A 13,895-nucleotide genomic window follows, 5' to 3' on the forward strand; every position below is an offset into this window, starting at 1 on the left:
CTTGAAATTTTCGATGTGAAAAGGTGAGATTTCGTTGAGAGTTGTTTTGAGACTTTTAAACAAGATTTGATTCAGCAAAGTGGGTGACCATTTTTATGAATATGCACTAATGCAAGGGAGTAAGTGACTGTAATTGCAGCAGGAATGCCAAAAAACGCCAAAGAGATCCAAATTATCCAAAAACCAATTTTATCCTGATTATAAAATTTGATCCATTTTCGAAAAATACTCAAACCAATCCATTTAGGAAAAACAGTTTGTTTCCTCGATTCATTTTTATAAAACAAAACTGTTATGATTTGATTTGATTTTTGAAAAAAAAAATACTTATTTATAAATATAAAATAAATAATTAAATTGTATTCAATCGTGTTAATCCAATTTTAAAAAATCTAATATATTTTTGTAAAACGAATTATTATCAGTTAAATTTGTATTTTTCAAAAATCTGATACATCATCGATTCTAATTTACAAGAATCAATGTGTGTACGTGCACGTATATATGGTTTTGTTTGGTTTCCTTGCGTGTGAGAGAACCAAGTGTGGGCTTGTGAGATAGTGTCGAGTTTGGTAGTTCGCGTGCATCACAAAGAGGTGGATATTGTGCTCATTATGGTGGCTGCCAGCCACAACCATAAGATTTATTGATGACGACATACACTCTACATCATTTCAACCCCTTAAAACTGCAAAATTTTGATTCTAACTCACAATTTTTCATCATTGCCTTCCCTCAATTCTTGTTTATTCACTCCCCTTTACCCTTGTGTTGTAAATAGTGTATTTTATACTAATTTTTCCTTTTCATTTCGTCTTTATACAAATTAAGGAGAAGCTTCTATGTAGTTGATTATGCTGAATTATTATTGATATAATCTCCTCAATACTCGTAAATTGGAAGTCAAGGAGACCACCTATATGATGGAGAACTTAGTTTTACATGTCGGCAGAGACAGGTTACCAAAACTTGTTCCAAAAGACCATGATATACTAATTACTTCCTTTTACTTCAAAATTACTGTTACTTCTATATGAGACTAGTTAAACATTATGATCCAAATCAACTTTATATATGTTCCAACAAGTTACAAATATGTGACCTGGGGTTTGGTTAATTAGTAACAAAATTGCAAACTGAATGTGATTTATAATCTGTTGCTGATCCGCAGTAGATACAAGTCAGAACCATAAGCATCTGATGGTATTATTCCATTAGTCTCTAAAAATATTTTATGTTCAACTTTCATGGTAACATAATGATGAATGCTATTTAGTTGTTTTATAACCCAGACTATTAAAACTAAGCACTTGGAGAATAAAGAGAATCGTTTTTAATTTAGATGTTGACATGGTTAACAAGTGTGCATGCATGTTTTGATAAATACAGAAATTAAATTGATAAAATAGGTTAAATAACGATAATGCCACCTAGCTACATGAAACTGCATGAAGAATAAAAATGATGTTGGTGCTTTTCATTTCACGTACGGGCCTCCCCAATTCAAGGATATTCTCATTATTTACCTGACACGCCTGATTTCTTTTGATTTTTTCATTTGGTTCCTTCATGGTTTTTGTTTTTCTTCTGCAAAATGGTAATAATTATTATTATTCTAACACCAAATACGGATATGATATTTTGAGCACGTCAAGATTTTGGTTAATTAACACATGCTCTCTTAGCAATAGACAAAGATGTCTCCATCAACTGAGGTGTCTTCACTTTTCCATTATGCAGTGGCCATTATCTATATCAGAGTATGCTCATATCTAACAGAGTCACAAGTGATTGGGTTTCTTACTTCTAATTTTACTTTTTGGTTACAAAATGTTCTGTTTTTAACTAGATTAGCGCTTTGTCAAAAAAAAAAAACTAGATTAGTGCTCTAATTAAAACAGTCTATTCATCATAATTGTTGTTTTGCATAACAACAATACAGCATCTGGCTCCGGATTATGATTGTGTCTCTATTTTAATAGAATTATCATTGAAATAGTTAAGTTGAATGCTGCATTTTGACTCACCTCACCAAATCAAATTTCTTTGAATGAACAAGGTCTACTAAATCTCCAGTTTATTTATGATTGTGAAAAGAAATGTATGATATGGTCTCAACATAATTATTTCTGGCATTTCTCATCATCAGTTCAACCAATCATTCTAGTCAAATTAGCCCCACATATCGTTAAAATTTCAAATTTAATTAAGTTCACTTTAAACTAAATTTCTAGTTGCTAGACATGTATACAGAGTCCAAAATGTATTGTAGAAAATAATGTTTGAAATATTAAACCACTCCCCTAACCCTCTCAATACTCGACCTCCACTTTTTCAAATTTATTAGTGAAAAAGGAAATATAGAAAACCACTGTTGATATTCTTATATATTATTGGAAGCTACCTAGAATTAGAAAGCTGAAGAAATGTAGAAATTAGTATTTGACCTATATTAAAACGACGTCCACCCTTCTCCCACCCCAAAAAAAAACCTGTCAATACTTTCTCTCACTTTTCCAGACTTATTTAGGTAACAAAATACAGAAAGTAATATGTATGGAAATAATCCTTTTACCAGAGAAATTATTATTAGTGGATCACATGATTCCTAGATTCTAACTAGTCTTTATATAATTGGAATGAGTGTTATTAATTTTTTTCCGTAAATTGAAAAACTTAAATATACATCCTATAGTAATTAATTGAGATTATGGACATTTAGTGATTTTAGATTATTTAATAGTTTTTCCTTCCGCAAGCTATTTGACACAAAAGAAAGAAAATTGCCGGTACAATGAGTGATATACACGATATAATAAAAAGAGAGATAAAAACTTGCTACGAAATTTATTAATATATGAATGTCTAAATATTATTATTTAGTCAATTATTATTCTAAAAATAAATTTTTGTTTAATAAAGAAGTATAATTATTTTTTATTGATAAAGCGATATTTTTAATCATATTTATTTTACTAAATTTTAGTCCTCGGTTAATTAAGAAACACATGTTAAATTATTTATACTAACCACTTTTAATATTATTCTCAAACTGATATATGATCACCGAATAATCCGATAGATTCGATTAATAGTTAAACATATTTATATACATTGTGGAATAATCTATAGAGTGAGAAATTGGTGTTTGATTTTGGATATATCATATATGTAAAAATTAGTGAAACTAGCAACAATCAGAATAGTACTAGGCTTTGAGTGAGCTAGCGAGGCAAATGATACGGTGGTAGCACCAACACCAAGTATTGCTTGCACTTGAAAGACTCTCCGTTATATGAGTATGACATATATAGAGAGAGAGATTATTTAATATTTAAAAAAGCTGTGTTGTGTAGATTTAGAAGGGGTGTAAGAGTGATGAAGGTGAGGCAATGAGGGTGTTGGTGTCTGTGAAGATTGAAGTAAAAAAAGAGAGCAAAATGGTTGCATATGATGATCCTAGCTACTCACTTGATTATGGCTAGAATGATGATTCTTGGTTCCATCATCCATGACCCGCATCCGCATCCGCATCCGCATCCGCATGCCTATAAATCCAATCCTTTCTCCCTCACACCAGCTTCAAGGCTTAAACTTCAACACACATCATCACCATCTCCAATGGCAGGTTTCGAGGGGTTCGAGAAGCGTCTGGAGCTCCATTTCATCGGGCACGATCCAACCACCCTCCAACTGGGCCTCAGAAAACTGGACTTCCACTGCATACAACAAACCCTACAAGCAGTCCAATGCAGCGTCGTTTCAGCCCTCGGCAACTCCTTCTTCGACGCCTACGTCCTCTCCGAATCAAGCCTCTTCGTCTACCCGACCAAGATCATCATCAAAACCTGTGGCACCACGCAGCTTCTCAAGTCCATAACCCCTCTTATCTTCTACGCACACACCCACCTAGGCCTCACTCTCTCCTCCTGCCGCTACACCCGAGGAAACTTCATCTTCCCCACCGCACAACCCTTCCCTCACACAAGCTTCAACGACGAAGTCACCTACTTGGAAACCACCCTCCCCACAACCCTCTGCTTCAGAAAAGCCTCCATCATGCCCTCCAAATCCTCCTCCCTCGCCTGGCACGTCTTCACCGCCACCTCTCACCTCCACCACCACCCTTACGCTTACACCCTCGAAATATGCATGACCGACCTCGACCCCACCCTCGCCGCCAAGTTTTTCCGTCGCCCCGCCGACGGAAAAAGCGGCCACTCCGCCGGGAAGGAGATGACGGCGGCCACGGGGATCGGCGAGATTAATGAGCACGCGCTGGTGTGCGATTTCGCGTTCGACCCGTGTGGGTACTCGATGAACGGAATGGATAGTGAGTGGTACTCGACGATCCACGTGACGCCGGAGGAGGGTTACAGCTACGCGAGCTTCGAGTGCGTGGGGCACGTGAGCGGTGATGACGTGGACGTGGACATAGTCCACGTGTTGAGGAAGGTGGTTCAGATTTTCCGACCTGGTACGATGTCGGTGTCTACGACGTCGTTGGGGAACAACGAGGTGTGGAGAGAGGTGGCGGGCGCGGTGGAGCCGATGGGGTTGAAGTTGAGGAGTTGCGCGGTGGACCAGTTCCCGGAGTGTGGGAGTGTTGTGTTTCAAACGTTTACGCCCATTCGTCGGAAAAGTGCACACTAGGTAGGGACAATAATTGGACGAGGTAGGGTTTAGGGTGGGGGATTTAGGAGTGCTCACGTGGCGGGATGTGATTGGTTTTTTATGGTGGTGAATATAGTATATTGTTTTTAGTGATAGAGGATTGGTTTTGGAAAAGGGTGAGATGGAGGATCATGATAATGCACCCCACTTAGGCTTGTCACGCCTGAGATTTTTGAGGATGTGTTAGTGGCATGGGTGTAAAAGTGCTCTTGTTTTTCAGGTTATATATATATATTCAACTTCCTTTCTTTCTTCTCTCTTTCTCTTTTATGCTTTCTTTAACTTCTCATACAACCTGCTCTGCTCTCTCCTACAGTTAAATCAGCCACACCTCATGATTTTGTTTATAGACAAGTTTAGCGAACTAAATTATACACTTTTGAAACATCTTATTTTCGCTTAATATTTCTCATTGTTGCACCATATGCTTTAAAGGATGAAGATGCACGAATTAGCATATCCAGAGTTTACAATTATAAGCAATAATATTGAGCTGTAACCACTTTTGCATGGGCTTTTGTCTCCTTATTTTAATTAATTATGTAAATTCAAAAGGATAAAAGAAATCCTTATACACGTCAGAAAAGGAATTGAAGCGCAACAAAAAAAGGGTATTTGTGAAAGCGTTCCTGTCGTCTCATTCTTGTAAGAACATTAGTACGTGAATTATATATACTATAAAATGTGAGTAATTTGAGTACGTTAATTAGAACTGATGCACATGCATTACGCAGGAGTATTGTACGTAGTGGTGGCATTGTATGGTTATTAAGAAACTTAAAGTGCACGTGGCCATAATTGAATTTGGGTGACACGCCATAGAGAAGGCGAATATATAGTTGATGACGAAAATAATTAATTAGAGACAGGTAGAGAAGCATTAATAATATATGTTCCCAAATTCTTAGTTGCCTTTTTATAAACTAGGAGATCTTCCGAAAAAGGTTCATGATTAGTGTACCAATTTGACATAATACAAATTACACGACAAAAGACGTAAATACAACTCACTGATTTGGGGTGACGATTTCTTGACCTTATATACACGTTCATGACTTTGAGTGAAGTCAAAATAAAGGGCACATTACGTAGGGTACACTATTTAACCTTAACTTTCTACTTTAACGTTATTGGTTTAGTTAGTTTCATTAGAAAGTTAAATTTTGAAATTCAACTGATTGTCTTTGATCAAGTTCAATATCAATGACCGATCAAAAAAAAAATCTATATCAATTACTAATTGTTTTGAAATATTGCATAACATGTTTATAACTCAAATCATGAAGTAGCATATATAAAATTTAAATAATACATAAACAAATTGTTCTTATATTAAATATCACCCCCCCCCCCCCCTCTCCAGCCCTGCATTAATCCAAATCACATAATTCTGCAAGCAACAAATATTCCCAGACATGCACAAATTTCCTAGAAACAACGTTTGTAATCTTTGGATCAAAAAACATCATATACGGAGTAAGTTCTCAAGGAAAATGAGGAATAGTATTTTGCTGGTTTTACTCTCTCTTTTTTAATTTTTACCAAATAGATTCAATATGGATCAATTTCAGGCTAACCGGTTGGTGTTGATTCATTTCATAAATCAACTGTATCTGATTGGTTGACTTGTGGCAAATCAACAACATATTCTATTATCGGATCTTTTATACCATTGTCAGGACGAAATTATATAAAAGACATAAGTGATGCATGTCTGATCCATTAGCGGGGAGTCGTGAACCCTTCATGAAATTAAGTGTCAAAGTACCAAAAATAGCCTATCTGTTTTTTTTTTTTTTTTATTTCTTCTGAAACCCTATTAAGAATCATATTTGGTTAAAAAAATTAACATAAATAAAATTTCTTAAGTTGTCCAAAAAAAAAATTGAGCCTCTAACTAAAATAATTTAAAACTTAACTCGAGTCGAGTACATATTTAGATTAACTTAGTTTGAGGGGAAAATCTTATTTTATAACTTCTTAAAAAAGTTAAAAGAATATGTTTCTGAATAAATTGAAATGACACAAAGGTACACATAAATCAGTTAGTTACTTTAATACAATTGAATGTATGAAGACACACTCAATCATCTGGCTGGTTTGCCCGAGAGGTTAAGGGGGAAGACTTAAGATCTTCTGCACATAAGTGCGCGTGGGTTCGAACCCCACAGCCAGCACTTTTTTAAATTTAATTTTTGGTGTAAAGTTAACAAAGCTTAGCGTTTATCTTAATATTTAGAACACTCCTTTTTATTTACTCCTCTTATTTTAAAATTGGGCTCTCTTATCCTTAAAAAAAAAGTGGGCTCTCTTCGTATCTTAAATTGGGAATTGTAACCAACCCATTATTCTGATGGATGGGCTACATATCAAAGGCTCACTTTACAACATTTGGCATAATATAGTCCCAAATCCGGATATCCCAATGTTGAGGTCACTTATTACATATTTAGTCTAAAATATTATCATTTAATTTATTATAAGAATAATCATAAAGTAAAAGACATGATTATTAATTAGGAGAACACATTAAAAAAAACTTAAGAAATTAAAAATATCAATAGTTTTGGAATAAAAAAAAAAACTAAAACTTAATAGCTTTGGATACAATTATCAATGTAATATTGACAAGTTGTGGATCTTTGGTTTGAAAATTTTCTGACTACTTGACTAATTACCAATTGTGAGTCACTTAACATATATCATCACTCCCAAGTCCTATTTCCTTGGCTATTTTAATTTTGCAATTCAACATGATTTTGTATTCAACTTGGTTATTATTTGTCCTAAACTCAAAGTTAATTAATATTTTTATTACTACTTCGCTTAGACCTTCAATAATGACTCCTAACCCTACTATACTTGAAATCTATTGACATGATCCATCTTTTTAGTCTTTTTGTTCCTCTGATAAGGATGTCAACCAATCCACAAAATCAAACAGCACGTATGTTATGATAGAATCTTTAACCTCATACATTATGTTAGAAAATTGGAAGGCCCAATTCTTAATGGGCTCAAACGTAACGAGAAAAGTCCTTCATGGTTAGTGGGCCTAGTTTTTATTTTTTTTGTTGTTTCTTTAAAGTCTAGATTTGATTCTTGAATGGCTCAGATTTGTTGACCGTTACCTTCGTTTTAGCTATTTAGTTGTTGAATTGTAATGTTGGAGGATAAGAAATATGATGAATTTATTTTGAATTTTCTATTTATCTCTCTTTTACCCTTGGTTAATGTTAGAACCTAACATTTTGGTGCTTTCATTGTTGTCCCTATGCCTCCCAAAGCAACTTCCTCCAAAGAATTTGAGGACATGCTCGCTAAAAAAATTAACCTACTCACTACATAGTTTGATAATGACTAGTCCTTCAGTACTCTCGACATGAAAATGCCATTATGTTGCTGGCTGGAGTTATAGAGCAACTTGTTGTTTCAAAACCACCTAATGCTCTACCCTCCCTTCTTAGTTCACTTTCTGCCATGTCTTGGGTATGCCTTTAATGAACACCTCTAGCCCACTCGTTTTTCCTACCATTTCCTATCTTTCCAACCAACTGAAACTTGCACTCCTCTTTCCATTTCACTTCCATGACATTCTAACCATCAATTCAGTACCATACTCATTACTTACCAACATATTTTTGACTCACCCCTCCTTGTTCTCACAACCACTATATTAATTTGATTCCCAATCACATTCTAGTTATATTGCCACTCACAAAAAGAAACAATATATGACAAATCTTATACAAGAGACGTTGATGGTATTGTTGTCCTCAATAACAATCCTTATTCTTTCCCATAATTATTAGTTTAAAAAAATGGCACTTGACGATTTTGTGTTAGATTATAAGGCCTTGAATGTTCTTACTATTAAGGACAAACCCTACATATTCATTTGCGCTTCCAACAAGGTCTTCTTCACTTTGCCACCAAACTCACCATGGCTAAACTATAAGCTACATTTGCATGGCCTGGCATGCACTTCGATGTGAAAATGTTCATTAGATGTTGTGCAACCTGTCAATACAACATATACATACCCATAAAAAAAATCAGGATTTTTGCAACCCTTATAAGTTCTTGAAAAAGGTTTGGGATGAATTATCAATGGACTTTGTCACCCATCTACCTAGTTCTTACAACCACACAATAATATGGGTGATTTGTAATCGACTTACCCATTTTGCTCATTTTATTGCCCTTCCTACTTAGTACTCTATTCAACAACTCGCACAACAGTTTTCTATTGACATCTTTTGCCTACCTAAGGCACTACAGCTTATGATCCCATCTTTCTTATTTCCTTTTGGACTCACCTTTTTAAGGCGCCCAAGGCAATGCGTTAAAATGCATTTTGTGGTCAAATAGAAATCTTAAACCAATCCTTGGAGGCTTATCTTCACCGCTTCATGAGTCAAAATGCCAAGAAATGCCTTAGTAAACCAGAAGGCCCCATGCTTAATAGGCCCAAATGTGGCAAGAACAGCCCTTCCTGATTATATGATTATTATTAAATAGTGGACTTATTTGTTTTTTTTTTTTATGTTTTCCCTAAAGTCTAGATCTAATCCTTGAATAACTCAAATTCGTTGACCATTACCTTCTTTTTTGACTATTTAATTGTTGAATTGTATCGTTGGAGGATAGGAAATATGATGGATTTATTTTTAATTTTAAAATTCTTGTATTTTTAATCCTCGGTGAGATCTCAAGGTGTTGTTTTCACAAGGCTGGTGGTGAATGGAAGTGAATAATAGAAATAGTGAAATAGGTATGAAGGTGCTTGTTATGTTTGGATTTGCAAATCAAATGACAATGACGCAGAAGGAATGCCACACCAATTCCTCATCTCTAAAACAAAATAATGAACCAATTTGAGAAAGAATAGAATGGGTAACGTAACGTAACGTGGATCAATTCGAACCGGTTACTACAACTCCACAAACAAACCACCTAGTGTATACACACCGGAAAATTATATATTTTTCTATTTTTTAAGTCCACGTTTTATTTGTGGGCTTGTGGAACCCATTAGTCCACATTCTCTATATATAATCTCAGTCCAATTAATACCTAACTTTTGGATTTACATGACTCAACTCGCCAAATTTCTTGTCACTTTAACTAACTTATTTTGCTAACATTATATTTTTTTAAGGATTTAATTCTTCTAAACTAATTTCTAAAGGGTAAATGAGAATTTTTACTAGTTAGTGAAAAGATCAACTGCTTATATTCTATGTATATGCTTTACAAATCATAAGTATGCTGAAATATTAACTACTATTTTTTTTTTTCATCAACCCTTGTAGTAATGCGAGAGATATTTAATATTAGTTCTTATAAAAGAAAATTTAACAACACTTTTGGTTAAGTCTTATAAAACAGACCCGTAAATTATATGAGAGTATGACTTAACCTTTATATTGTTATAACAAAAATATGTTGCGAAAAAATTGTTTCAATGACATACCGTCCTTTGTACTCAAAGTATTTCTTAAATTTTTGATCCATTTCCCTCAAATTTTAACTTTGTGTACTATATTCTATATGTTTGGCTCCTTTGAGAAACTGATTTTTGTGTGGAAGCACTAAAAATGAAATAGGTAATTTATTAGGACGTGGACGTGAAGAACAATGAGCGAAATTGTGTAAGTTAGGAGGTGGACAGGTGAAACGACAAGAAATTGGCTGTGTCTCCTATGGAAGCTGTGAGTGAGACAAGGCATCAATGGGGTGAGATTATGAGATGAAAGAGGCACCAATATGAGAGCCAAATAGTGTTTGTTACATCATCATATTCATATCATTCACAACAACTAAAATTAAAATAAAAACACTAGTGAACGTGTGATTGTTTCAAGGATTTAAAATATATGTGAAATTGAAAATGCAATACTATCACATTTGTTATGACTTTTTAAATAGAATATTTTATGATAATGATCAAAAACTAGTTACACCATGACTTGTTTCATTCTCATATGAACGTGATAATATATATATATATATATATATATATATATATATATATATATATAACTTTATTATGACTTTCATTTCAAATCTTATTTTTATTTTAATATTTCATAATTTTAAAAAGGTTTTATTATTATTTTTCTATAATTTCATTAACTCTATTGCTTAGTCTATGTAATTAAAAATATCTCATTTTAGTCAATGTACATATTATTTTTGTTTTATTTTAGTACTCAAAAGGTTTTATAAACTTAACCTTTTAGTCCTTATAAAAATAAATGACAGATAAAAATATAAAGATATATTTAGGGAATAAAATAAAACATTTTTCATTATAGGAATAAAAAATAAAATTTATAATACTATAGAGACAAATTGGTAATTCAATCCTTTTAAAAATATTCTTTGAGATGTTAAAATCAAACTAAATATATTTTTAAATATTCTAAGAAATAACATTTTCAGTTATAATATACTTGTGAATGTGATTTCTAAGAATCCAATATCATAACTTAAAACAAATGTCCCATCACTGAGGAACAAATTTTTAAGTATGACATGTGATATGATCTTAAAAAAAAGAAAGAAAGAAAAATGATGTGTTTTTTATTTTTAGAATATATAGATTTTTTATTTAGATTATATGGTATATTTTTATCTTATGATATATTAAGATTATAGAGATTTTTATTATTCGCTAAAATTTATTTACATCGCAAATAATTTTATAGCTTTTAACATGTAACAAACATATTAAATTACTTATAAAAATGTATTAAATTTGAATTATTTGAAAATGTATTAAATTTGAATTATTCAATTGCTAGATTAAAAAATATATTGAACAAATCATATTTACATTTTATAATGTTTAAAATTATATTGCATAATTTCAAATTAACGTACAATAATTTTACTAAAATACGAGTAAATGAAAGTTATAAGATTATTTAATTATAAATATTTTATTTATCTAAAATTATAGTCATTGAGATAATATCAAAAGACTTAATGATTAAAAATCAAATTCCATATTAACTCAATAGTTTTTTTTAGGACATTATTAACTCGTTTTTTTTATAGATAAACTCAATAGTTATGTACATCATTTTTTAGATAAATTGGACATTTTTAGTTATGTAATTTAATAGTCAAAATTAAGGAATATTTATATATATATATATATATATATATATATATATATTAAATTAAATTTATATTATAGAGTATCGAATAGTTGTTTAAAAGATTAGTGAGATCAAATTAAACTTAAAATTTATGTTTTTCACATACCTTAAAAATTTACATTTTAATTTTTTTAATGAAATTATTTCTTCTATATTGGGCAACTATCACTGACAATTTTTTTAACAAGATATTGGTAAAAAACAGGAGATGGAAGTCCAAAATCAGAAAACATATTCAACTACATAATTCTTCGTCAATTTAAAAGTTATTTTTTTTATATTAATATAAAAAGTTATGTTACCAATTACCAGAGTAGATTTGTATGAACTATATGAAATAAAAAATGATTAAGTAGATTGACAAAAAATAAAGACTAATAAATATAAAATCTTGATAATCATAAACATTTTCTATTTTTGTACAATTCATCATTTTCCTAATTATTATTAATATAGAAAAAAATGAAAGCTTCGTGCCAAACTGTATCCCGTACTGCGTTTTAATTTGACTATGGAAGATTTTGAGACTGAGTTTGTAGTTTAATTGACCTCAAATATGTTGATATAATATAAAGTGACATTGACCAATTTGTTTCTTGGATTTCAACGTGAAGATCAAAACCAAATTCAAAGGGACATTTTTCTTCCAAATGTAAAAAATGAAACCACATGCTTAAATTTAAGCTCGACAACTTTTTTAGGTTTGAAATTTCTAAAAGCTTCAAATCAATATATATGTTCTAATTCATAACTTTTTTATTTTATTCAATAAAATGAAAATATTACTTATTTATAGATCATATATTTCTTTAATAGACAATCATATTTTAATAAATAGTTATATTTAAGACAGATAAAATTATTATGTATTTTTCATACCAAATATCTATCGCAATTAATATTTGAGTTTGAGATCATTAGTTAAAGTAAAATAATTTTATATTAATTAATTTGTATGCAACATCGAATATAGTAATGAAAGGTTAGAATAGTTTATATAAATTTGTAAATTGTATAATCTTATTATTATAATTTCATATTAAAAATATTATTTTTATGAGAATAAATGTATTATTAATGAAAATAAATTATGTTTGAGTTAAATAAGATAATAAAGGTGACAAAAGTTTTCTTTCTCGAATATTTAAGAATAAAATATTTTAAACTTGAATTTGAGATGATCAATAACTTAATATATTAAATACAAATATTTATTTTGTGCGAAAATGTTTTTAAGAATTTTTTTTTATAAGAAGATTTTTAGAGAATTTTTAACTTCTTTTCTAATTTATTTTTATTTATTATAATTATATATAAATTAAATTTAATATTTTAAAATAAATTATACATAAATAAAAAATTATACTACAATATAAATTATTTATCATAAATTTAAAATATAATTTATTTATTATTGTCAAAAATATATATAATTTATATATTTAAAAATATTTATTTATACTCAAATATAATATTTATTTGTATATATAATTTATTATAAATATTGATTATATATAATAAATATTTAAATATGCAATGGTCATACTAAATATTAGTTAAATTAAAATAATCGTGCATGCATTAACTCACATTTAATAATATCTCATTGCCTCATTAATATGTTTCATTTGAGATATAACTATTTTACCGGTCAAATTCTACTTTTGATTCCTATAATATTTAGTCCACGATTTTGTTTCCAATTTTTAAAAATTTCATGATTTCAGTTTTTATTTATTTATAGAATTTGTAATTTTAATCTCACCACTAAATCCACTAAATATTATTAACTATTAAAATTACAATAATGACAATAAAAGTATAATTTACTTAAATACATTTTTATTTATTTTTTTTTATTACCAATTTTATGAGATAAAATACAAATTAAAAGTATAATTTACTTAAATATGAGTTATTGTTATTTCAGCTTCTTAACATCAAACTTTAATTAACATTATAATTTGAGGTTTTAATAGTTTAACAAATGAATATTGAACGATGTAACCAAAATTACATATTTTATAATTTTGAAAAACTAGAATTGTGAAA

The 13,895-nt window shown here is 30.5% G+C and overlaps 1 protein-coding gene and 1 non-coding gene across 2 annotated transcripts; both read left to right on the forward strand.

Moving 5' to 3' along the window:
* Positions 1–1,690: 1,690 nt before the first annotated feature.
* Positions 1,691–4,926, forward strand: BUD2 (Adenosylmethionine decarboxylase family protein). The gene has a single exon (XM_020354619.3). The coding sequence runs from the start codon at positions 3,451–3,453 to the stop codon at positions 4,651–4,653; it is 1,203 nt and encodes a 400-aa protein (XP_020210208.1). The 5' UTR covers positions 1,691–3,450; the 3' UTR covers positions 4,654–4,926.
* A 1,842-nt stretch (positions 4,927–6,768) lies between these two features.
* TRNAL-UAA (transfer RNA leucine (anticodon UAA)) lies at positions 6,769–6,851 on the forward strand. The gene has a single exon. It is a non-coding gene; the product is annotated as a tRNA-Leu (tRNA).
* Positions 6,852–13,895: the final 7,044 nt, after the last annotated feature.

The sequence above is a fragment of the Cajanus cajan genome, chromosome 1 (genome assembly GCF_000230855.2).
Source record: "Cajanus cajan strain Asha chromosome 1, NIPB_CcT2T_4, whole genome shotgun sequence".
In the NCBI taxonomy this organism is placed as follows: domain Eukaryota; kingdom Viridiplantae; phylum Streptophyta; class Magnoliopsida; order Fabales; family Fabaceae; genus Cajanus; species Cajanus cajan.

Coding starts and splice junctions, on each gene's coding strand:
- BUD2 (XM_020354619.3), top strand. CDS start 3,451: ATGATGATCCTAGCTACTCACTTGATTATGGCTAGAATGATGATTCTT.